Source organism: Colletes gigas, unplaced genomic scaffold (assembly GCF_013123115.1).
Source record: "Colletes gigas isolate AHSC1104 unplaced genomic scaffold, ASM1312311v1 Colletes_gigas_Sc00009, whole genome shotgun sequence".
Classification (NCBI taxonomy): Eukaryota; Metazoa; Arthropoda; class Insecta; order Hymenoptera; family Colletidae; genus Colletes; species Colletes gigas.
Window position 1 is genome coordinate 3042854 of NW_025106638.1, and position 26428 is coordinate 3069281.

Consider the following 26428-nt stretch of genomic DNA (forward strand, 5'->3'; position numbering starts at 1 on the left):
AAAAAATTGTTTCGTTTGCTTGTTTTATTTCCAACGCAAGGTGTTGAAGAATCGTGTCTTTTTATTGGAAAACCCCGTACGGACGCGATACGCGACGATTTGCAAGCTGATTGTTCGGTTCAGGTGCACACTGGGCACGACGACGCGACGCTAACGATGCTCCAGGATGAACTGGACATGGTTAAGATAAGCAAAGATCCGGGCAAGGTGCCCCCGTGGTTGCGCGCGAACAAACCGATGATTCCTGATTTCGTCGCCAGGGATCCCAAGGTAATTTGCGACGACGTTTCGTGGAAACGTTTCGTTAGTTTCTGGGCCAATGGTGATCGTGTTTGCGATTTTTCTTCTGGACTTCAGAAGCAACCCGTGTGGGAAATAACGGGGGCGGAGTTCACGAATCAGGGCGTTCACACGGCGGACGGTATCAGCATCAGATTTCCACGAGTGACTCGCATTCGAGACGACAAGGATTGGTCCAACGCCACTACTTTAAACGAGTTACGGTCCCTCTTCAAAAAGAGCTCGGAGTCGATAGACCTTAGCCTCCTTTTGCCATCGAACTCCAAGTATGGCGCCTAGTTTCAATCGGGGTTGCACGGCCATCTCTGGGAAGAAATTTTAACGGGAGATTCTAGAGACCAAAATAAGACGAAAATCAAGAATAGCAATTTGTCGATCGAGGCTTCGTTAAAAAGTTATTAACGTTTCAATCTGCGAACAGCCGCGTGCGCGTTTTAAGGCGCAACTTTAAACGTTAATAACTTGTCAACGAAGCCTCGATCAACAAATTGCTATTCTTGATTTTCGTCTTATTTTGCTCTCTAGAATCTCCCGTTAAAATTTTTAACGGCACATTTCCAATCGAAGAGAACACCTTTTTTCCAGGATTGGACAGAATGTGGGCGAAGAAAAGCCGATCAAATTCGAAGTCTCTCCAAACAGGGGGATCAAAGGCGACAGAACATCGAAGTCCCCGGTGAAAAGGGAACGAGATGTAAAGCCTTCGACGAGTCTAATGCCGATTGTGAAGCAAGAAAGTAACGCGGAGTTCGATGTTAATGTAAAAATTAAGGAAGAGCCACGCGATGATGAGGTAGGAAACGTCGTGCCTCGGAAGATCAAGAAAGAAGCAGAGTTCTACGCGTTCGTCGGCAAGGATGTGCGTAACCATTTTTTGTTTTTAAACACTTGGAATATATGCAGATTTTTTTGTTTAAGCTGAGGTCTTACAGACATAGTGCTTTTCGAACCATTTATCTTTCTCCTTTGACATTTTTTTTATTATTGCATCGCTGACCGAGTTATGGCCTGAAACGATTGCGTGAACCACTCTGTGCGTATCTTTTTGTTTTTATATTTGTTTCATACCCTTCAGTATATCGAATATTCTGCTGATGGGACTCCATTGAACTGGGTCGAAGGTCGGAAGCCTCAATCTGGTCTTCCACCTGACGCGAAGCCACTGTCCAGCCTCACGGATAGTGTATTGGTAAGCTCTACTGCTCAGTCGGCCCGGATAACTGACAATTCTAATTATTGCAAATATCCGGGTCTAATTCTTTTTCTTACAAGGAACCATACCAAACCTAAAAGTAGAGACGGTAGACTATATTAACAAACATTCGATACAATATTCGCGATAACAAATGCTTTCCAGAGATCGAAAACAATTCTAAAGGGCGCTCCCGTCGTCTTGACAACGGGTTTTAGGAAGAAAAAAGAGACGCACGTTCGCATGTTGCTGAAAACGTATCCTTTTATTCACTAGAAAATAAAGCGTCGCCTTTCAAATAATTTCCTCGAAATCGAATCGAACGGGTGTTCCTCGGCCAACAGTATTATCAACGGATTCGCGTGATTATTCCGATTAAAATGACTCCAAACACGGCCATATTCGGACCACTTTTAATCATGCGTTATCAGAATTATTTATAAAAAATGTCGAACTGCTTCTAATTAAAAGTTGCGCGAAGTAGGTCGTGTTTGGATTCGTTTTCATCGGGAAACTCTCACGAATACATCGATAACAATCTCGCGAAGAAATCATGACAAATATGCAGATTTTCATTCCAATCAGAATATAAAAGCTTTCGCCCGAGACCATCGATCGCCCCATTCAAATAAACATACAGTCAGTTCCACAAGAGCGTGTCGTTCCTAATTTTGTCACTAGACGACGCATCTGTTTAACAATCGGTTGATTCAACTGTTTGAACACCTGGCTTCGATGCTTTGAGGTTAAGTCAGTAGTGTGGGCTGTTATCTGCGTCGAAGGTGACAAAAATAACAATGAGTTCAGCGTACGCTAGTCGCTTCGAAGCGGTGTTTCTCTGTAATCATCCAAAAGGACCGAAAACAATGGCGGAAAATCTCGCCGAAAGTGTGCCTAAACGGTGCGCGGGCTATAATCGACAATGATGGCGACTGGACAACATACTATGTAAACGTATTGTAGTACAATGCTTATATATCGAGATCCTTCAGGTTCTGCTTTTTTCGCAGAAAATATGACCGACACGTTCTTGTGGAACAGAGTGTAAATAATAGTACATTTCGTGCTAAAATTTAATCATCGTCGTAAATTTTGTAGCTGCTATAATATCACGATATAATGAAAACGAGGGTTCCTCACGACCGCGATATCGGAAAAGCAGAATACGTCTTGTTATTAAACCCCACAGCCTCTTCGATCACCAGTACCGTTCCATTGGTCGCGTTCGTCTTTTATTCGCTCGGACCCTCAAGGACGTGTCTTAATTACTTCGGGGCGGCGAGTTGCGCTCCGCAAGATGTAAACTGTTAGGGGACACCCGTGGAAATAGGAGCAAGAAAAGTAGAGTGATAAGAAGCGGTTGGGGGGGGGCTCCCTCGAGGCGGATTCAGAGAAAACCCGCTCTCGACGATCGTGCCGCGAGAAAGGGAACGCGCGATTATCTTTTCAAGTCTCTTTGCGAAAGGGGGTCGGGAGACTCGTTACGCGCGACATCCCCCAAGAGGGTCGACCGCTCGACGACCGAGTTACTCGACTCGCCAAGCGCGAACCGATTTTCCTTAACCGCCCGCGATGTCGACCAGTCTCGGGGCCAAAGTCCTGAGGGACCACGGCAGATCCAGAGCCACGTACGTGATCCACTCCGGCATGGAGATCCCGTCCTCGAAAGTCCAAGTACGTATACGATGACTCTCGACACTTTGCCCTTTCGTTAACCCTTTCAATCGGGCACGGTCGTGAGTTGAGAAATTTTCGTAATATTTTAGAATTAATTTTCAGAGTCACTCGAAGAAACAAAAATCTATTTCGAATCGAATGGTTTGTTTGTTATTTAATGTGACGCTCGATACCGTTACTGAACATTCAGAGAAAGTAAACCATACTTTCATGTTTGGGGGATTATGGGATTATTATATTCTACATACTCGGCGTACCGTCGCGGATCTTAATTTCCTGCAAATTTCCACGAAAGCTCTCTGCACCCGATTACGGAACACTGCAATGCGGATTGTCATTAATTTTCCGCAACATTTTTTATCCCTCTCTCTAATTAAAACTTTCTGGACGTTCTCCAGCTATTCTTTCCTTTATATTAATCATTTGCAATATCATTAATAATTGTAACATTATTCTATAACTTGTACCCTTGCCTTTATAGAAAAATTGTAAATCGTGTCTGAACCACATTTCATCAATTTTCTATAGTTCTTTCTTCCCACAAAAAAAAAAAAATATCGGAAAAGGAGCTAAAAATCCATGTTTTACGATGGAACACCACCTTAAGGAATTAATCGGTTTACCGGTCGAGTCATGTGTGGCCCGTGCCCTCGTATAACGCTTTAATGGACGCCTTTTAAATCGATCGAACGCGGTGGCCCGATAACGGAATTAAAGTTGGTTAATACCCGCGCCATTAGGCGGCTTCCAGCTTCTGAAAGTTGTCAGCTCCGTTAATCGTTCGCGCCAACTTCACCGGCTCCCGCCTGCCGCTTATAATCTCCGCCGACCCACTGTCGTGCACGATTTCCGCACTTCCACTCGCGAAACCGTGACGGTAATCCCCTCGTTTCCGTCATTTACGTTCCAGGAGTACGACGACGTGCCCAAAATGGCGCGACACGTATGCATCGGTTGGCTGGAAGCGTCAGCAGCGGCCTCTCGAATCCAAGAAACGAACGAGCACGCCGTGGAGCTGGCCGCCGATTACTGTACCTGTCCCTGTTCCTGTCGACATTAATGACGACGAACTTCTTTCCACTCATCGTACGTTGTTAAGGCGTGATTCCAACGAGGCAATATGTCGCATTTGCATCACCCACTATGAACAACGGAGGAGTTCTGGCTTCTCGAGAATCGTTTGATATTTATTCTATTCTCCATTATGCTCTATACAGTTAAATAATTTTACATTTGTTGGTATTGTGTCACGAGATGGTTTGTGATAAAGGTGAAAAACCTAACCCTATATTACAATGGTTTTCAAGCCCCGAGTACGAGTCGCATAGTGTTGCCTCGATGGAATCACTCCTCTACATATGTCACGAATTTTTAGGTTAATCTAACCTAACTTAGTCAACTCGATTATTCTTGTAACCATCAAGCTACTACTATTCTTAGACGTTTCCTTTTGCACTCGCAGGTGATCGACGTTCGTTCGAACCCGCACGAGTGTTTTACTTAACCGGAGGCGCAATCTTTACCTTTCGAAAACGAAATGTATTCTGTACATTCGACGATAGAAAATCATGACTATTAATTATTGTGTATTTTTCGCAATAAAGGGGGCAATTAAAATGGAGGGGTCGAGCGTTTTATTACTTCGTTCCCTTAAGCGATTACAACGGAAATAAACTCTTTATTGAACTCTCCATTACAGCAGTCGCGTTTAAACGCTGATTTACAACGGTGTAACTCTCCGCTCCGTTGCCCCGTAACGAACCACCATAAACTCTATACAAGAAAGGAGAACGGAAACGCGAGGTGAGGGTTGGTCACGTGCTTGTTAACCGTGTTGCGAAAATATGTCGTTCGACCGACTGAAAAGCTTCCGGGCACTTTTCAGTATTCGTGTCGCTAAACTACGATTTCTTTTCCTCTTAATATCGAATGGAAATTAGCTCCGGCGACGATTCACGTCCACGATATCCTTTGACGTTATTATTTTTGCTACTGAACGGATCATTGAGCTTTGTAAATTCGAAGCAGACCTGAGCACGCTTTATTCCAACCGAAAATAAATATAGAGCAGAGCAGAGCTTCCTGGATCGATCTACGTTAGGGGTACTTACTTGCAACAGAGTTATACCATCACTGTCCATTTTTCTTTAACTCAAATATCCCTCTAGTGAGTATGTATTTGTGTATTCAAATATTAATCCATTTATGCCTTATGATCTATGTATAAAGTATCTTCAAAAAATATTTATAAACTCTTTTTTATAGAAAACTTACTCACTGCTGCATTTTGTACATACAGGGAGTCTTTACAGTTAAAATAATCGATATTCTGTCTGTTCTGGAAGCGGTAATTTCTTTTACAAGTTTTCAAACTCTTTACTTTAGGCATAAATGGATTAAAGAATGTTTACTTTTTATGAAAAAGCACACAGGGATTCGTTTAGCTTCAATTAATTGCTGTATTTGAAATAACGTATCAGTCTTTTCTCAAAATTATCATTTAGGATCTAAACGACGTTCTTTAATGGAAACATTTTGTTTCCGTTGTACCAAATAATTCTGAAGTTATAAACTAGTACAGCACTGCGGTTTTCAAACGAATTTCTGCTTATCGAATCTGTTTCACAAAAGGAGTTTTTGCAACAGAGCATTACACGGTTGAAATATTTAACCGCTTAACGTTTACTTTTTTCTTTTTTTTAAATTGATGGTTAAAAATACGTTTTGTGCATTTCCATATGTCTGGTATTTTTTCTAAAGGTTGTACAATAAATTCCACAAAGAGAAGTTAGTTACGTTCAAAAGAATTGTCGAACAACAAAGTGGTCCGGATTGCGTTCCAGGAATTGCCGAACCTCAAAGAGAAGTTATTCGCGTTCGAAAAATTTCCGTCGATGAACACAGTAAAATTTATAGTGTCCACGTATTTTGTAATCATTTCTTGAACTTTCCCATATTTATTTATTTTAATAAATAATATTTTCCGTAAAGCTAGCGTAGAGATACGTATCTTCATCTATTAACAAAATGTCTAAAAAGATGATCGAAACACGTTCGGTTATTTCCAAGAGTGTTTCGTTATTTCGTTATTTCAAATACAGGACGATTATTTTCAAAGTTGTTTCACGAAATGAAACAACGTATAGTTAAAAAGAATTTAATACCAGCTCTGAAGCAATGACTTGAAGTACTGTTACGAACAACATTTTCGCAAAAGTGCCCAGGGCCTCTAAGCCGAGTAATCTTTCGATTCTAGTATGTACTAGTTCGGTGCAACGAAAAGCAATAGCAGCTGCCAAATGTTTGGGTTAGGTTAGGAAATCGCGTACGCGACGTCGGGAGCCTGATGTCAGTGTTTCGAGCTACACTCGACTTTGGAAGCTAGCGACGGATAAGGAAGAGAAACAGACAGACGTAGAAGAAAGCTTGCTCGCGGTTTGTTTGGGGGCGCTGGCTAATGGGCGTCTATTTGCCGAAGCAGGAAACTGCATTGAAGGCGCACTGCTTCCAGTAGCTGCGCTTACGCTGAAGGTCGCCGATGTCCAACTGACTTCGGAGCCGTTTCACGATCTGCTTCGTGAATAGGTAATTGATTAGGGCTGTCTCGATGCTTCCATCGTCATCCACCAACTGAAACAGAAATATCATGGATTCAATTATAATCTTTTTACTAAATTAGTGTTTTTTTAAAATAGGAGATATACAGGGTGTTCGGCAGCAATGTGAAAAATTTTAATGGGGCATTCTAGAAGCCAAAATAAGACGAAAATGAAGAATACCAATTTGTTGATGGAGGCTTCGTTAAAAAGTTATTAACAATTAAATACAAAAATTTCAAATCGTTCTGGAAAAATTATTTTCAGTTGCGGGGGACAATTATAATCATTTTTTATCAATAGACATACCCTCGAAATCTCACGCACTTTCGAGAAAAAAATTCGAGCAGGTGAAGAAATTTTTCGTCGAAATTAAAAAGTTTCAAATTATTCTGAAAAAATTATTTTTAGTTGCGGGGGTCAATTACAATTATTTTTGGTCAATAGACCCACCCCGAAAATCCTAGCCACTTTCGAGGAAAAAATTCGAGTATGTATGAAATTTTTCGAGGAAAAAAATTTGGTCAAACTGTTCTGAAAAAATTATTTTCGGTTGCGGGAGACAATTATAACAATTTTTGGTGAATACACATGCCCCCCAAATCTTGAGAATATTCGAGAAAAAAATTCAATACAAGCGAAACTTTAAATGTTAATAACTTTTTAATGGAGCCTCTGTCAAGAAATTGACAGTATGTATATGCTAAATTAGTTAAAAGTAATCTGATTTACGTCGTGTTTGGACTCGTTGTAATCGGAAGAATGCCAGGAATGATTTGGTATCGTTTTTGAAAAAGTAAAAATTTTTCATATTGTATGATTATTAATTTTTTTCCGATTTGTTTTTCTGAACATTAAAGAGGATCTTTTAATTATTTGATATACTGCATTAATGTGTACATAATTGTACGATGACGTTAGGTTTAAAGATTTCTCAAAGAGGAATTGGATCGAAGAAAATTGAGAGGGAAAGGTCGAGATAAATTAATAAAATTAGCTGTCGTACGTCAGCTGCAATTCTATAATAAAATGCACATCGACCGACGAACACTATTTTCGCCAATCGTTCGAATAATTGAAACGCGTCGGGTCTATTTTCGCGGCCATCTCCTTCGTCATCCTTTGCTGCATCGTACACGTTCTCTTTTATCGCAATTTTTTAATAAGAACGGCGCTAATGGATTACAATACGCGACGGCTAACTCAATTTTATTCGCTGGGGAACACGATGGGTGCTGAAAAAGACCGAGGAAATCGTTTAAACGCAAAACGTGCTCGTTGATAAAAACCAGCACCACGTTCGACAGAATTGGATTTTTCTCTCGCCGTTCCATTGTGTGCTCGTTGCGGCGATAAATTCATAAAGCCAACAGACGCGGCTACGCGCCGTTATAAAAATTAGAATATTCGTATATAACCTAATGCATCGTAAAGATGTGTCCAGAACAATATTCTGACTTCGCATGGATGCCCCGTATCCACCACCCCTTTATGAGAGCTTGCAACGTTTATATAATATGAATTTACAACTCGCTTGGACATTCGTGGGAGCCATTTTACTCTGATCAAACCGAGTATTTCCATTTTCTAACCTAAAGATAGTATCGTAACCGCGAAAAGTTTCGAAAATTTTTTTTCCTCCCGAATATGACAGCTTTTTTGGAAACGGGACGTCGAGGAGAAAATTATGAACATGGTTATAAATACAAAGTTGGAAACATACAACAAAATCGGTCTATAATTGTAGACTTTGCTGCAGTCACGTGGGTTTGTTTACGCGCGTACTTTGAGAATCGATAAAAGATTACCGGTTCCAAGAGCCGATGCGTCAACGGAAAAGTCAAGACGATGCAAAATGGCAGCTTGTCCGACGTTCATAAAATGTTGGAAACAACGTTCGCGATAGACAGCCGGCCACTGACTGAAATCCGATTGCCGTCGCCGAGTTTATCGATTATCGGATCAGCCGCAAATTTATCGGCCTTCGGGCGAACGAACCGCCGCTCGTCTCTAAACGAACCTCGAGAAACCGACGCGACATCCCGATAGCTTTGCGTGAGCTATCTTCGGGATTAATGCCACGACGGGGACCGATTTTTAATACTCATTTCCGCCGGTAGAGTTCGTTGCAAATTACTCACTCGATCCCACAGGGTTCCCAAAGTCGATTCCCCATCATTTAGGGGCACTCAATTCGAAATCAATTTCCTAGAAAATTGAATTGAATGGCCGAGTAACATTTTAGGAAAAGATTCGTTGAATTAAACTTTGTTCAAAACGTTTGGAATTAAATATAAATATATTTTATAACAATATTTTTCTCTTAGGAAAGATTCATAGCTTGTTCCAGCTTTTATAAATATTCTGTATACAGGGTGTTCAAAATAAGACGAAAATCAAGAATACCAACTTGTTGATGGAGGCTTCGTTAAAAAGTTATTAACAATTAAATTCAAAAATTTCAAATCGTTCTGAAAAAATTATTTTCGGTTGCAGGAGTCAATTGCAATTATTTTTGGTGAATAGACATACCCCCGAAATCTTACCCACATTCTAGAAAAAAATTCGAGAAGCTGTGAAATTTTTCGACCGAACAAAAAATTTCAAATCTTTTTGGAAAAATTATTTTCAGTTGCGGGGATCAATTACAATAATTTTTGGTCATTATAATTACCCCCGAAATCCTACGCACTTTCGAGAAAAAAATTCCTTACTGAAAATCTAATTAAGCGCCTAAATTTTTCGACGAAAAAAAGAAATTTCAAATTGTTCTGGAAAAATTATTTTCGGTTGCGGGTGTCAATTACGATCATTCTTGGTGAATAGACATACCCCCGAAATCTTACCTACTTTCTAGAAAAAAATTCGAGAAGCTGTGAAATTTTTCGACGGAAAAAAAAAAATTCGAGAAGCTGTGAAATTTTTCGACGGAAAAAAAAAAATTTCAAATCATTTAGGAAAAATTATTTTCAGTTGCGGGGGTCAATTACAATAATTTTTGGTGAATAGACCTACCCCCGAAATCCAACCAACTTTCTAAAAAAAAATTCAGTACGAGCGGAACTTTAAACGTTAATAACTTTTTACCGAAGCCTCCATCAAAAATTGGTATTCTTGATTTTCGTCTTATTTTGGCCTCTAGAATCCCTCATTAAAATTTTTCCCAGGCGTGGCCGAACACCCTGTATAAGGTGTGATCCGATCGTGACAGTAGGTTGAGAGACGCTGCGACAAAACGTTTCTCAGCCCCGCAGAAACGAGGTTTCCTCGTTTCCTTTGAATTCCAACCTTTCGTAGAATTTATGAGCCGCCGTTCCGATGCAGTTGTTACGCACGTGAAATAGTAAAATTGAACGTGACGGGGGATTAATACTTCGTGAAATACATTACGTGCTTCCATAAGTCGTCGGGCGCCTTTATCGTTTCTCGTATATCGCTACGACTTTCTTTACAATTGGCACAAACGGTCGCCTATTGGTATTCGTTCGCGTCGACGCCATCTGTCGGAGGCATCTCGATTCAGTTATTGTACGTTTGATGGCATTCTATCGCGTTTTATTATTGCGAAAAATATGTAGATCGACGAATTTCAATTTGAATGTATACAGTCGGACTAGTTTCAGTTTCACGAATACTATGGTAATGGTATTTATAAATATTAATAAAACTATAATATTATTTTTTGCCAAAATAATGCTCGAATACATGTTTCGAAATTTAAAAAAAAAAGTAACCTTCATGTTACTTGATCAGATTCTACCACGATCGTTCAGTGAAACCGAAGAGGAACAAAATGGCGATTCAATTAAACGAAAGTTTCACTTGGAGCGGAATTCGTTTAATTTAATTTTTTATAAAACACGTATGTAAATATTGTTTGTAAAATTCCGTTAGCAAGATTACTGAGAAAAAAAAAATTGATAGAACTATTGTATCTAGAAAACATCTGAACTAAAAACACGTGAAGCAAAAAAAAAGAAGAAAAAAAAGTATTCGAGGGAAACAACGAAATTCCCGTTCCTTCGGTATAATACGAGGATTGATAGGGTGGAGGAGTGTATTCACGCTCGACTAAGAACAACCAACGATGCCGTTCGAATCTCTTACGCCATGACATTCCCCAAGGAGAAGAAGAGATTCTTGTTGACCGAGGTTCCGCGTCACTTCGTACGATATCCCTCGTTCCGATAGCAGTTTCGCCGTAACATATGTATGCTAATATCGAGCCACGATACGATTCTCCAGCTGTTTAAGCGTACGAACGTCCCGTTGCAACTACGTCTTCAACGGTGTCCTATTTGCAATTCAAACGCGTGGGTGGGTTACGCAACCGGACTGCGTACTATCAAGAACTTCCCTGCGTTTCCGTCGGTGTTCTCTCTCGCTGGAGTTCCTGGACTCGATACACACGGTGGAACGATAACAATTTGTACTTATACGGGGTGTCTCCTTTTAGGGACCGAAACGAAATAAATTTTACTTATAACACGATAGCGTTTGTCGAAACGATTTCAACGACCTGTCGCATGAGGCCATCTTGGCACAAACTTTGTACGTAATCCTGTTAGGGCGCTAGATCTACTTCAAATAAACACTAGAACAGACGGAACAAATAGTATAGTATTTATTAGTGAAAGAAATATAGATTCGAACGTATCACAACGCGACGCGTGTACACTGCACATGATTCTGGCAGGCATGAAAGGACGCGTACAGGCGACTTGAGAAGAAACGCGTGATTGGTTCTCGCCACTAGAGCGGACACGTGACGTACCAATAGACGCACGGCGCTAAGATTGCGCTTATTAAACTCTGACCAATCCAAAGTCGTGGTAGAATTAATGTTAAAAACATTCTTAGCCCACGTTTAAAACGAACGTCGTAAGATACAAGCGACAATATTTCCCCAGTAATACGACGCTTGTAAACCTGGACACCGGAGAGAATAACGCAGATGTGACGCGATTCGTTCGAGCTGGCAATTTGCTTTGTAATCCGACGCGAGTAGTCGATGATCTCTTTTTCTCCGTACCGACGATACTCTTCATCTCTGAGAAGACGGAGAAATTTAATTTGTCGCTTTGAAGCACGCCGTCCGTCGCTGCGGTGTATTAAATTCTTAAACGGTCGGTTGGCAATCGGTTTTTTCTTTAACGTTTCTCCTTTGGCGAGCAATCGCCGCGAAAGAATACCGTTTCGTTGCGTGTTTCTGTTTCCAAGCTGCTCGAGGACGTTTCCCGACTTGTGCACGATATTCTCTCGCTCGACGACCGAATATCTTCCCCTCTACGTACTACGATCGTTCGTAACTTTGAACTTTCCGCCGCGAGCATCGGTGGAAATATTTTTTCTCGATTGCACAGAGATTTTATACATTGAAAAGGAATTGTCAGAGTTGTTGCAATTGGATCGTTTCCTTTCATAATTTTAGTTCCTTTTATTTCCCCTGGAAATGTTAACGCTTTTATTAAGTTAAAATATCTCTTAAATTAATAGCTTTTTATCGTAAATACTTTTTTGTTGGGAATTGTATTTGTTATAATAAAGTTGTTGAAACTGTATTTATAGATTAATATTTATTGACTTTACGTTTCGTAAATTTTGTTATACAGGGTGTTCGGTTACCCCTTGGAAAAATAAGACGAAAATCAAGAATATCAATTTCTCGACTGAGGCTTCATTAAAAAGTTATTCAAAAATTTCAAACCATTCTGAAAAAATTATTTTTGGTTGCAGAGCTCAATTACAATTATTTTTTCTCATTACACATACTCTCGAAATCCTACCCACTTTCGAGAAAAAAATTCGAGAATAAAATTTTTCGACAATATTAAAAAATGTCAAATCGTTCTGGAAAAATTATTTTCGGTTGCGGGGGTCAATCACAATAATTTTTGGTGAATAGACCTACCCCCGAAATCCTACCAACTTTCTAAAAAAAAATTCAGTACGGGCGGAACTTTAAATGTCAATAACTCTTTAACGAAGCCTCCATCAACAAATTAGTATTCTTGATTTTCGTCTTATTTTGGCCTCTAGAATCTCCCATTAAAATTTTACAGTCGTAAACAAAAATTCGATCGAGTCAATTTGTCAGTTTAGGCAATAGCTTTGAATATAGATAGTTCAGTGGGCAGAATTGGTGAAACACACTGTACACAACATCCAACGAGATTACTTCGAGTATCGAAGGCAGTAGGAGGTACCGAACTATGCGATTATGTCGGGACGAGTGGGTCCTTTGTCTTTGACCGTCCTGAGGACGCGACCGATTAACTCTGTATCTATGGATTATTAGAGACAGCGTTAATTGCACGGTTAACGTCGCGCGTGCTCGAGATACCGCGGTAACATAATCGTGGGAATTCGTCGTCGAGTCCCCGCCTACGCGGAATTAACAATGAACTCGAGAACCGCTCCTTTCGCGGCACGTTCGAAACAATTCCGGCCCTCAAAGGACGAAAAGGGTTGTTCGCTGGCCACATTCCACGAAGGAAAGCCGTAGGAATAGTTCGCGTGCTCCGTTTCCGGAACGGAAAACGAGAAACAAGGACGATCATATTCAGGGCAAATGGACGCAATTCTATTTTTCACCATTGTTTAGTTACGATTTACAATATATTATATAAAAAAGAAATCTACATCGTTTGGTGCAGATCACGTGCAAATTTCAAGTTACTTTTAATGTTTACTAAATTATTTTGGTGTACGTTGCAATCCAAACATTTTCTCGTTATTTGCATTTAAGACTCGTTCCACGGCAAAACAAATGCAATTTCCCATTGAACGATTATATTCTGGTTCGCAGTAATCGTGCAATCCCACCGTCGTTTCCCCACTAATCAAGATTAGTTTGCTGGGTTCGACGAGGAAGTCTAACTCGATATCGACGAGGAAGCGACAGAGAAATTGAATTCTCCACGCAGGAACTGTCGCTCCGGAACTGTCGTCGAGCAACAGGTTTCCGGGAGCACCTTTTTAACCGTTTTCACGACCACTTTCAAGTTCGCGGAACCCTTTCTCGTGATTATCTTCCGCCTCCCGGCTCGTTACAGTTACCCTCGTGTAATAATAATAATAAACTGAAGACTCGACCGAGGAAGGAAAGAAAGAACATTTTCTTTTCACATTTAGATATCACTCATCAGGTCCTATTCTATTTAATATATTATTTCCATATTATGCATGTATCTAAATAAGTGTAAAACCTGAATACGATCAATAACTTCCATTTTTGTGTTAATGTAGAGACGTTCAATTTATTTGTCCTTATTATATTATATTATTAATATTATATTATTTTATTATATATCCTTATATTATTAATCCTCAAAAAACTACAGAATGCATTTAATATGCAAAAATATAAGAAATACTTAAAGTAAGATACGAATTATTATATTTAGGGGCTGAGACAGCCCTCTGCGAAGCTTCCGTTTCGTTAATTCTATTAATAAAAATGTGAATTTGCATAAAGATCCGCAGTCTAATTATAAAATATCTCTTTACATAAATAGACTTCAATAAAATCTACGATTCTATTAATAAAAAAAAAGCATCACGTACAAAATCCCCCACGAAATATTCCAAGCAAACTTTATGCTCGAATTTCCTTTATCTCCCAATATTTAGAATCTGCACCCCACAGCCATCCGTAAATTTGCAAGTCGGAGTAGAGCCCGCGTGGAAAATTGAGCCGGTATTGGAGAGCACGATTCGTCCATCTTAAAATTCCTCGACGGTTCCCATATATATGTATATACATATACATCGCGTCGCGGTTGGTCAACAGACGTCGAGCGGGACACGAAACTTTTTTTATGGGATCTCCCCCGATGTAAATACGGCCAGAAGGGTCGAGAACTGACTTTAGAGGCCTCAGTGTTAAAAAAAAAAAAAGGAAAAAATATGTCCCCCAACATGGGAGGCACGCTAGCGCGACAAAACTGTTTCCCCATTCATGCCGATGCGCGTGGCGGCAATACAAATTGCTGGGAGTCCCGGGCAAGGGCTTTTCCCAACCCTGGGAAAACTGTCTCGACGTGAGAAAAGGTCTTCCTTTCGTTCGGAAGAAATTTCCCCGGGGGCGGTAGTTTTCGTCGCGCTTCGTCGTTTCGAAACGTACGTACACGCTCGACAACATGCAGATTTCGTTGAAAACGCTGGCAGTCGTGAAAAAGTTGCCTTTTGTCTCCGTTCTTCGAACGAATCCTTGAAACAATATTTTTCAACAGTTTTTTCTCTCCACTCTTGACCGCCATCTTTGTCGTGTCGGGTTCTCAGGAAGCAGCGATGAATGTGAGATCGTCCAGATTAGCACTCACTCTTTTCTTACGTCGCTCACCAGCCTAGCAAGAGGTCTGAGTGGGGGGGGGGGCCTCTGGCGTCTACTACTCCTACTTATCCTAACAATCTTTATTCATCTGTTTGGTCTAACTTGAATTGTATCAATTATTTATTATCGTATCGACAAATTTCTTGGTATACACTTCTTCTATTTTTTCGTAATTCTATGACACGTTATCTTTCGTTCGAACGAACAATCGTCTCTTTATTTCGTTTCTGTGGAGGGTTCTATCGACACCAACTTGATCAATTCGCCCCACCGTGGACGTTCGAAGTTCGTATTTGACCAGCACGCCCACGTTCATATGTTTAAAAAGGCGAACAGTGGATTGTTTCGCTGCGACCCTGGCAATCGGCTAATTAATCGCGCGGCAAATTAATTTGAAAACGGATAAAAGCTACGGCGGCTTTACGGTCGCGGAGCAGTTTTAAACCGCAAATAGCTGGACAAAGCGAACCGTCATCGATCTCGCGTTCTGCGTAGGTGATGTATCGCGGGTATTATTGGAAACAGAAACGCAAAATAAAACGCAGAACATAATGGACTGACGAGGACTTGCAGGAGTACGAAAGCTCTGGACGTGTTTTTGAATTGTGTTTTTATTTTTTCACTGTCAAAGTCCGGCGAGTGATGTGTAATTGCGCGAAAAAAATTCTAAACTAGTTTTGAAAATAAATTCCACGCATCGAATGGTATATAGGCGTGTGAAGCTATTGTATATTTTATGGAACATTATACGTATTGTGAATCGAAGTATTTTTTATAATTGCCAACGTTACATAAAAATAAGAATCCAACGGTTGGATTAAACGTTGGGCATGTAAAGTTTACAACAAACCCGTTGCAAAGGGTTGCATAGCACTTGCTCGAAGAACAAATGCGCCTCGTTACCGTCTTTCGCTGCTCCCATTTTCTTTTTTCACGATAAAAGATGGTGAACGCCCGTCTTGAACTCGTTTTGACCGAGGTAAGAAGCCGTAGACACAAAATGGACGCGTCTTAACAAAAAAAGTCGCGCGTTTGGCCGATAAGCAATTTTATTCGAATAATTTATTTGAACAATTAATATTCGAAATTTTTAGCGTTCGGGCGTAATGAAAATTTATTCGAAATCTTCACCCGGGAAATTGCGATTATAACGGTTAATTGTCAATTGTTATGTACAATTGACAAATGAATTAGTGGCCATTCGCTCGCGTCGGTCGGCGATTGAAATAATCGATTATTGTCACGGGCAATCGGCGATTGTCAAATAAATTAATGGTTAATCGTTCGAGACGTTTGTCAACTAAAACAACCGTTATACCCCAATGTCCATAGTATAATGAATTAACGATCATTTTTTCGATGGCTAATCACGTAAAATGTCGTGTACTATAATATGTGCAGGTTTTAAATATTCAATTGAAATTTGATAAAAATAGTCTCCATGACAAAAATTTAATATAGAACAGTGAAAAGTTGAAAGAAAATGGGGATTTGGAATGTATCGGTGCTGCTGAATCATTTGTGGCCGATCAGTTATGCATCTGTTCTACTTGGAAGATTCAGCCCGGGCAATGGTCTATTTATACTACTTAAAAGATTCGGTCTGATACGTCTCTGATTCGACGCTCAGTTTTTAAGGAACTTTTCCACATTTATAGAACTTGATTTATGGTCTTTTTGCAAAAAAAATGTACGAAGAAAGCTTATCGTTTGGATCGAATTTGTAGATAATTTAAGGGGTTTTAAAGGGGGTTATGTTACTTACGTCTACCTCATTCAAAAGTCTTTCCTTGTCGGCGGTCGGAAGAGCTACGGACCAGTCGATCAGGATCATCAGCGCCATGGCTAAGAATACAGCTACTCGGAGCGTCGACATGATACTTTTGTCCTGCAACAGAAATCGATATAGCAATACATAATATATTAATTTGCATTTATAGATTAAAATCGAACACCCTGTACATATGGCAACTGCTATCCTTTTATTCTTCTATCCAACTTCCATTTATTTATGTTTTATTTATATTCGATAACTTTATAATACAGTTCGAATGTTATCGAAACTCTAACCCAGACCTAACCCTATTTCGATAAACAAAAGAATAGTCTCCAAAAACATCAGGAACATTTTCAATAGTCACACGGTGTCGACTATAATAGCAACCATAAATATTCTTTCTGCAAAATCCCCCAGGCCCAGTGAATCGAAAAGCGCTCGGTTTCCCTTCGAAAATCAAGCTTCCTCGATCGTAACATTTCCAAACGACGCGAATCTGTTCCGATTTGGACCCGTTCAGCGCCGTAATAGCGTGAAAATAACGAGTGCCGCGTTATCTCCTCGCGCGAGTGCCATAATGGCAGCTCCTTTTCCCGATTATGCGTCAAGATTGCGTTTCCACGTTACGTGGGTCGTCGTTAATGGACGAGATTTAGGACCACGATTAGAAATCGTCTTAAATTTCGCGCGTTAAGATGCCAGGTGCGTGCAAGGTTCGGTGTAAATATTTCAAAATATTTAAAATAACAATGATTCTGAAAATGTCACTCTCTGTCTGTTCGCTCTCACTCGCTAACCGTTTATTCGACCGTCGTTCGTTTTTTCTCATTCGCTCTCGTTCGTTCACTGTCCTCCAAATTCCTTCGATTGATCGCGAAAGATAAAGGCGACTCCGAGATTCAACAACACAGCTGCGTATAAGAAACATCTGTTGGTGTCGAATTTCGCTTCCAACGTACCATAGAGAGATAACCTGATCGACAGACACAACAAACCGAACAGTGCAAGGACAAGGGGGGTAGTTCGCTCGCGCCACCACCAGAAAACCCCACGTCTTATGTCGCGTTGCATAGTAGTAGGATCTCCATATCCGCACGAGATACATTTTTATTCTGTCCATGGTTAATACTCTGTGTTTAGGGCTACGTCAATATCCTCTACTATAGTTCTATCCTACTCTGTCTCGATACGTTTCGTTCGCGTCTCTCGTCACGCGATGGAATTGTAGTTGCAATCAACTCAGCCAATAATAACAACGCGTGCGAAGATAGGCGTCGCTATTACAACCAATCAGCGTGTCTGGCTGTCGACTCACCTCTCTATGGTACACACGCGAAACGAACATTCTAACCTCGGAGCGATTTTTATTTTAAGAATCATCGCTGTAATACCTGAGAAATTCCATGCACCAACGCAAGCCAGGCATTTTCATTATTTAGGTTAAAACCATCGCCGAGGAAATAGATTAAATAATCTTCCGATACTCCCTAGATTAAGTCGTAAGTTCATCGTTGGACGATTCTCCACGCTCGTTTCACGAACGACCGCTTTACGCGATCACGGGGCAACCCGTGCCCGGAACCCCGAGCGCTATCTGTTCCACGTCGCGGTCCCTTGGGAACGATCATTGAATTACATGACGCGGCACTTTTTCTTAATTATGGTCCTTGGGGCAGCTACCGGGCGTTCCTGCCGGCCGACGATAATTTAACGAGAACGAATGAAGTCGTAAAGCCGCTCGTTATCTCTGTAATTCTTTCACGGCGCGGGCCGACGAAACAGAACTCAAAGGCTCCTTCGAAGCTCTGCTCGCAGCTTTATCTCGCTGATCTGCGTTTATGCATCTCGAAGCGTTCGATATTAAACCTCGTATCGGATTCGTAGACGTCGAGGAAATTGGAATTTAATAAAATAAAAGAATGAAAATAAATCTGTAGTGTTCCACTTTTATTGTTTTTTTTCTTTTTCAATATCTTCGTTAATAGTATATCTTGGGGTATAACGATGCTCTACGATACTGATAGAGAGTTAATAAATTTATTTAGGTACAATGTTGGTTGGACCGGCTAGATAGATCGTTGCTTACCGATACTTAGGTTTTTGATAAATTTGAAAATTGTATTAAGCGTACGACTAAAGCAACGTTGCCTGAATGAACGCTGATGAACAGGAGCGGTCTTTTAAAGCTCGTTCGAACGAAGCGACTCGGAATAATATGCAACATAATTTCGCTAATGAAACTCGTAACGAACCCGACCGCAGTTTCCACGCGGATTATTCCGCGTGTCAAAGTTTTGACAGACATTCAGCGACCGAACAGATCTTTCGTACAGTTGGACCTAAAACACTAACCTAACGGACTAAAATTTTTGAACTCCGGCGTTTAAAATTTATATATAAAATCGTTAATAAAAAGTAAATCTGTGATAACAAACAAAAAAAAAAAATAGCAAAAATGTCAAAGTCAAGAGCGAAGACTACGTTTTTTGCTTTTTCGATCGGGAAAGGAATCGTCCGTAAAAAAACGTCAGCCATTTAACGAGACTGCCAATCGACGATTTCGACTTCAGGTTTCGATAACTCGATATGAAATTACTACGTCGTGAATTTTGCAACGTGACAATGATCTCGCCCACTCGACTATTCTGACGTAAGAGTTTTTAATTTCAAGATCGATCGGATTTAACTAATCCCCCCCTCCTTGCGTCTATGCATCCGATATGCCACCCCGTGACCTTTTTCTATTTTCTTGAACGAAAGAAGCTATGAAAGGATCGCGATTTCAGTTAGTTTCCGGAATTCCAAGCAACGCGTCATGGTTATTAAACCGGATACCACGACAGCGAGGTCCAGAATGCTACATAGGATGTGACACTGGAATTCATGTTTACAATCCAGAAGGGGGAAGATTACTATGTAGACAATGCATCTAATTTTCGAATTAACATTTTACACCGAATTATTCTCGAAATTGACCCATTAAACCATATAAATATACGTATGCATGTAGAACGAATCACATAGCCTGAACAACTCCTGAAGTTTGCATTTTACACGAAAGTGTTTTATATGGAAATTCTAAAGTCCTCGGTTCCCCATTGACTACCTAAACATCAATTTTTTTATTTTTATTCAACCCCTTTATTACGTACACGATATATGTAAATTATTCACAAAGGCATAATGAAATTGCAGAAAATATAGTGCGACTGGAAGTTTAGAACCTAACCTCGAAAGATTAGGCTGGTTCAGCTCGAAGAGACTAGCTTTCAAAACTTAACCTCAAAGGTATCGTATGGAACGAGACAAATTCGGATGGAAGAAAAGAAAAATTGGTGACCAATGAATAAAAAATCTGGATTGGAAGAGCACGTATCTTCAGCGACGTAGTATTGCAATTGTGATGGTGAGAAGATAAATGGTAGCACGAAGCGTGGAATTTAATTAGACGATGATAGGAAGTAGAAAGAGATGATCATGGACGAGAGAAATAGATATTAGTAAGATTATTGAAAAGCAATTATTCAATATGTAATTCATTTATGATAGTTTGGACGCAAATTGTTCGTAATCGTGTTATTTATCGTTGGAATTGGAATCGCTGAAACATCAGAAAGTGATATATGAATACAAGAAAACGAGAAGAAAAACATTGCCTGCCATTTAATTACTTTACCCAGGAACAAATGATATTCTTCGTAATTGGTTCATTCCGGGAAAAATTAAAATCGACCAACGAAACGAACGTCGGCCATGATTTATTATCGTGCATTCTGATTAATTAAATGACATTATAATTCCTTCGTAACCTTTTACGAAGTGGTTAAAACACACACCCTTTATACATGGTAATTCAAATTTGATCTTTTATTCAAACCTTAGACCTCTTTATATTTCATACATGTTTGATTTAATTTACATATTATGTGCAAAATCATTAATCCTTTTCGCTGGCCACGCAAGATTAATTCTCTAAATTCTATACAAAATACTTTGACAAATGGTGTACGCGACAAGGTACAAACCATTTGTTCAAACAAGACTTTATACAGTGCCGCGAGAACCATTTTGCATTTCTAATGCAATCTGTCCGGTGACGAGTACTGGATTCTCTTTGATGCATTCGAGTATCTGCACTTCGACCCTAGGGATTTTAACGCGTCTATTTCGATCTCGGTTAATGGTACTAGGTGAAAAGAATCCAGGTTCCCCTAGCTGACGATGCACCGGAGAAAATGCACTTTTAGCAGAACATATTTTCTGAGGAAAAGTCTCCCGACAGAGACCGCCAAGCTTCCACAATGTCCTTACATAAATTTAACACTTTGACTGTCACGTGGCCATACAGCTGGTAAAAAGAAGACTAAACAAAAGCAAAATAAATGCTAAAGATATCGAAAAATGGTAAAATTTACAGAAATATAAATTTCTTAACGAAATTAACAGCGTGAAATTTCATTTATTATAGCTAACGATATAGTTTACATCTATTCTCTTTTACTATTGATATCTTTCATTACTAATGTACACAACGTATGTTAATTAATAAAATAGCATTAGAAGCGTGACATACTAACATTTTATTATTCGATTCGTTCGTTTCTATACAAGGAAATGAACGTGTCGATGAAAGCACACAAACAGTAACGGTGTACGCGGTAAAATACATAATGTCGACGAATATCGGTCTCGTTGAAATAATATGAACGAATACAATAGGTGGGAAACGTTTGCAAAAGATTTCAGCTTGTCGATAAATAAATAACCTCGACGAAAGTCTGCCGCCATTGAAATGATATCAATGAGTATATTGTACGACGAAATGTCTGTTGGTGACTTCAATGAAAATTGTTCAAACGTGTCCTTCGAAATTCATAAGAATAACAAAATATTATTATCAAATATTAAATGTCTCGCCCGGAGTAAAGCAACTAGACATACAATACTGCCAACTGTTGACAGAAGAATCTACGTCGTGACTAATTAAGCGCGCCAAATTTGAAATCGAGTTGACTGAAAATTATGTATATCCGCCGTAAGTTTACTAAAACTTTGTAATAAACGATCACTAGACACGAAAAACAATAATTTATGTCCCCAGTATTTTAGAAACGAGCAAACGTATAAATAACACTGAAACGAAAACTGTGATCGATCGCGACGATATTTCGATAAGTGTCGAAATAGAGTAGTTACGACGTCAGCGGTGGGCTTTATTTATTTGGTCCTGACACTTTTGGGTGGGTGGTGGGGCGACAATTTCGTCGGTCGAATCGACAGTGCGATTCTGCTTCATGAACACGGACAGCCACTTTCCGACTGTCATTGACAGAACGATAACTCACTCGAGAAAATCCCGCTGGGCGATACTGCGATTGATTAAATATTGGAAGACGATCGAAAATAACCGAATCGTCTCCCGCGGATTTAACCAAGCTTGAGAATGTGATACCCTGGCTGTTAAGTCACATTCGATAGTTCAGACGCTTCGTTTTACTTCGAGTTTAATAGTAAAATTCAATGAGTTTGCGTATATCGTTAAATATTGCTACTGTTAATCATCATTATTCTGGGAAGATACAGTTACACGTCGATAATTATTAAATCACTAATAATATTTTATTACGGTCTATAATTATACGGAGAGTTATATTTTCTGTCGATTAATTTCAAATTTGGCGCGCTTCACTGGTCGATTCGTTTTACACTTTCCGTCAAGAGTAAACGAATCGACTGTTATTAAACCCATCCTAATCTTTTCATCGTTAAATCAATGATAATAACCGTTTAATAAAATGTGTTAAGAACATGAACGATATATTTCCTGTCAATTTAACGTCAAGCGTACCGTAAACCGTTTGCGAGGCTATAACTTTAACCGTTATGAAATTGCGCGATTGTTTCCATGTCGGGATTGTTTGTTTTCGAGAACGTCGAGTAATTGCACGCCACGGCAACAGGTCCTGGACTACTTCAATGGGCGCGAATCGACGAGAAACTTTCACGGGAATGAAATTGTGTCGTTGGACTCCGGTCGGGGAGAATTACGTAAACAGACGAAACATTTAACGCGGGGGCGAGACACGACGTGGGACTAACCTAAACCCATGTAAGTACGACTGCAAATGGTTCCCGTTCAAATTTCAATATCGTGTATTTGAGTTACGGAACGAGCGGCGAGTTAAATCGTCCAGGGACGAATGTCATTGCAAACTAGTTACGTAACGTGGATTGTGAAGTTCGAACGATTTTTTTTTAAATCGAAATCCATCTGCAACATCGAATGTACAAACACTGGCAAAATCAATTTATTGAAACGTATTAACAGCCAATTTGCAACAAAAAAAAAACATTTTAAAATAAGTGTAGCGTTATAGTTTTTTGTTAAATGAAAAGAAATAGATGGCACCACTGCAGCCAATCCCGTACGGCTTAGCGAAAATTTGTTTAATTAAATTCCACCCACTACGTCGATGATAGTCTTTAAATTCTACAAAAACGAATATTAATCGATAAAAGAGACCCGTGAATGATATTTTTCAATGCCCCATACATGTATCAAGTGTCAAAGGTCGGAAAACATCAATGGGATGATGGTCTTTATGAGCAAAATTACTCGAGGTTATTCATATTTCCTTTACTCGTGATACAGATTGAAGGAAGAGAGATTGAGTTTCTCCACTTCAAAGGAAATACCACTCATAAGGGATCAGTCGTTTTAATCACCCTTCCTAAGACCAACGAATAAAGAAAAACCACTCGATACTGACCAATAAAAGACCAACGTCGCAAATAGGTCACAGCGATGATTTTATATACAGGGTGTTCGGGAAAAATTTTAATGAGGGATTCTAGAGGCCAAAATAAGACGAAAATCAAGAATACCAATTTGTTGATGGAGGCTTCGTTAAAAAGTTATTAACAATTAAATTTAAAAATCTTAAATCGTTCTGTAAAAATTATTTTCGGTTGCGGGAGTCAATTACAATCATTTATGGTGAATATACATACCTTCGAAATCCTACCTACTTTCGAGAAAAAAAATCGGGTAGGTGCAGCAATTTTTCGACAAAAAAGAATTTTTCAAATCGTCCTGGAAAAATTATTTTCGTTTGCGGGGATCAATTACAATCATTTTTGGTGAGTAGACATACCCCCGAAATCCTACCCACTTTCTAGAAAAAAATTCGAGAAGGTGTGAAATTTTTCGACGGAAAAAAAAAAATTTCAAATCGTTCTGGAAAAATTATTTTCGATTGCGGGGGTCAATTACAATCATTTTTTATGAATAGATATACCCCCGAAATTCTGCGCATTTTCGAGAAAAAAATTCATTACGGGCGAAACTTTAAATATTAATAACTTTTTAACGAAGCCTCCATCAACAAATGGGTATTCTTGATTTTCGTCTTATTTTGGCCTCTAGAATCCCCTATTAACATTTTTCCCAGGGTTGATCAAACACCCTGAATAAAAAAAAAAATTCTAGTTCTATTTCTGATAAAAAATTTACAATTACTTTTTGACGTTCGATCATCGAATGATGTAGTTTATTTTTATTTTCCGTGAGTAATTAAACAACTATCAAACTTTATGTAATTGATAGGTATCGATACGATTGGTCGCGTATCTCAAGAAAAACTTATTCGAAAATTTTTCTTGCAGAGGACACAAATCTAACGATCATTCGTAAAGCTATCTGTAGAATTTTTAATAATTATCACAATTAATTATCTTTACACATCTGTTTGTATGATAATAACATAAAACTTTTTAACCAATTCTATTTTATTTCATTCGCTGTTCGTGTACGTTTAATAATTTTAAAACCTAATATCATTATTAAAACCTTTTTATTATTGAAATTAATATTTTTGTTAATTCCAGGATAGTAATAATTTTATTCATCAAAGTATGAAAGATAATATAACCTGTCGTTATTTTGACGTTGTTATTAACGACGAAACTCGATGTGTGATATTACGATTAATCGTTGTCTCTGTGCCACCTGTTACAACGGTTTGATACAAAAATATCAATTTCAAACGCACATGTATCGAAAGTATCGAAACGTGTCTCGATCCCGTCTCTAGTGATAGCGAACATGTTAAACCTTTCATTTCTACTATAGCCATTTGACTGCGCACATATTTAAAATTATCGAATGAAATATTACCGTCAACTGTATTCCCAAAATCAGAAAGCAAATTATCAGACGTACTTGAAATAAAAATGACAGGAAACAAATCTTTAAACAATTTTAAAATGTTAAATTATTTTCATAAATCGATTTAATATACAGGTTGCCTAGAATAAGCTACGAAGAGACACCATTTTCGACTAAACTTTAATTCCAACATTGTTTCGCCATGGAGAAATTAAAACTGTCGTGAATTATTTCACACGATCATCGATCACTTGATTGTCTCAAAGGTTTACAGTAAAATACCCCCCTAACGAAGTCACCGTGTTTAGAGCGATCTTTGATGCAAAATATTTGTTATAATTACAGACGAACATATTCGGTTATATTTGGAGACAACACAGACGAATTTTTAAACTATTGTCAAAAATAATTGCATATTCAAATATGAAACGTGCAATAACTTCAATAATAATAAAGATTATTGCGTGAAAATTGTACAGCGTTACTTTGAAAGAGTCACAAATTTTAAATTGCTCGCTCTATAATCGTCTAATAATTTTTCGCCTAAAATCGAAGCGCCCGGATGGGAATACTGAGAAACTATCGACGAAAACTTGTGTAAGAATCGAAGAAATGATGAGATAGAAATACCTCGTGGAGGGTTGACTTGCAGTGTCGTCGAGAAGTGATCGAGGGTTGGTCGGTGTCGTCCCGTCGGTTTTTCGTGAGCGCTGCGAGAACTGTGACTACCACGGGGCAGAATGACTGAGCTTGCAACCACGCGACCACTTTATATTAGATGGCGCTGGTGCTCGCGCCCCCTCCCACTCCCTTCGGCGCCACTCTTTCTACGAACACGCGTACATTTCGTTTTCGGGAGCGTCGTCCCGCGAGACTCTCCCCCCTCCCCGACCCCCTACACTGATTCGAGACGTAATTTACCCCTACGAGGAACGAGCGACTTTTACTTTTCGACCTGTAATCGCGGTCGAGGAAAATTTCGAAAAAATTCATTCCCACGCGTTGGGCGGCCGCTGTCGCGTGTACGTGACTTCATCTCGTAAACCATCCTACGAGAATTTCGTGGTATTTTTTTTATTCGAAAAATTGCAATTTGATTTTAGAATAGAATTATCAAGAATTCCCGTGTTTTAGGGTCGTTCCAGTTGCACATAATTTTGTGTAATTTGCGTATGGTAATCGTATCATCGGTAAACCTATTTTAGCCATTTGGAAATTGCCTTTCCTTCTGTATGCAAAACGCCTGTCCGCGTTTCCCTATTGCACTCGTGGATCATATATCTCCTCCATTTGATAAATCGTCGTTATTTAACACGAAACGGAGATAGATCTTCCGTTTCTGTTATCTCGTTTGCGAAACGCTGTCCAATCGACGGCATCTTTG

General features: G+C 39.3%; 2 protein-coding genes across 2 annotated transcripts in view; one reads left to right on the forward strand and one right to left on the reverse strand.

Annotated features, from left to right (window-relative positions):
- The window catches only part of LOC122397411 (DNA ligase 3), a 65186-nt gene extending 60470 nt beyond the window's left edge, over nucleotides 1-4716 (forward strand). Inside the window, exons 15-22 of the mRNA XM_043396563.1 lie at nucleotides 124-270; nucleotides 358-566; nucleotides 886-1159; nucleotides 1376-1489; nucleotides 1658-1749; nucleotides 3076-3166; nucleotides 4080-4255; nucleotides 4632-4716. Of these exons, the coding sequence (XP_043252498.1) occupies nucleotides 124-270; nucleotides 358-566; nucleotides 886-1159; nucleotides 1376-1489; nucleotides 1658-1749; nucleotides 3076-3166; nucleotides 4080-4229 (1077 nt within the window). The 3' untranslated portion in view covers nucleotides 4230-4255; nucleotides 4632-4716. The remainder of the gene's footprint in view (nucleotides 1-123; nucleotides 271-357; nucleotides 567-885; nucleotides 1160-1375; nucleotides 1490-1657; nucleotides 1750-3075; nucleotides 3167-4079; nucleotides 4256-4631) is intronic.
- Nucleotides 4717-4759: 43 nt separating this feature from the next.
- On the reverse strand, nucleotides 4760-25769 carry LOC122397413 (prohormone-1). The gene is made up of 3 exons (XM_043396566.1): nucleotides 25675-25769; nucleotides 16866-16988; nucleotides 4760-6799 (listed from the first exon to the last, which is right to left on the reverse strand). The coding sequence occupies exons 2-3, from the start codon at nucleotides 16974-16976 to the stop codon at nucleotides 6635-6637; spliced, it is 276 nt and encodes a 91-aa protein (XP_043252501.1). The 5' UTR covers nucleotides 16977-16988; nucleotides 25675-25769; the 3' UTR covers nucleotides 4760-6634.
- Between the last annotated feature and the right edge of the window lie 659 nt (nucleotides 25770-26428).

What these genes read in the sequence shown, in the direction of transcription:
- LOC122397413 (XM_043396566.1), bottom strand. Translation starts at nt 16,976, where the DNA reads ATGTCGACGCTCCGAGTAGCTGTATTCTTAGCCATGGCGCTGATGATC. An exon ending in GACTTTTGAATGAGGTAGAC is followed by an intron (nt 6,800 to 16,865) that starts GTAAGTAACATA and finishes TTTCTGTTTCAG; the next exon opens with TTGGTGGATGACGATGGAAG.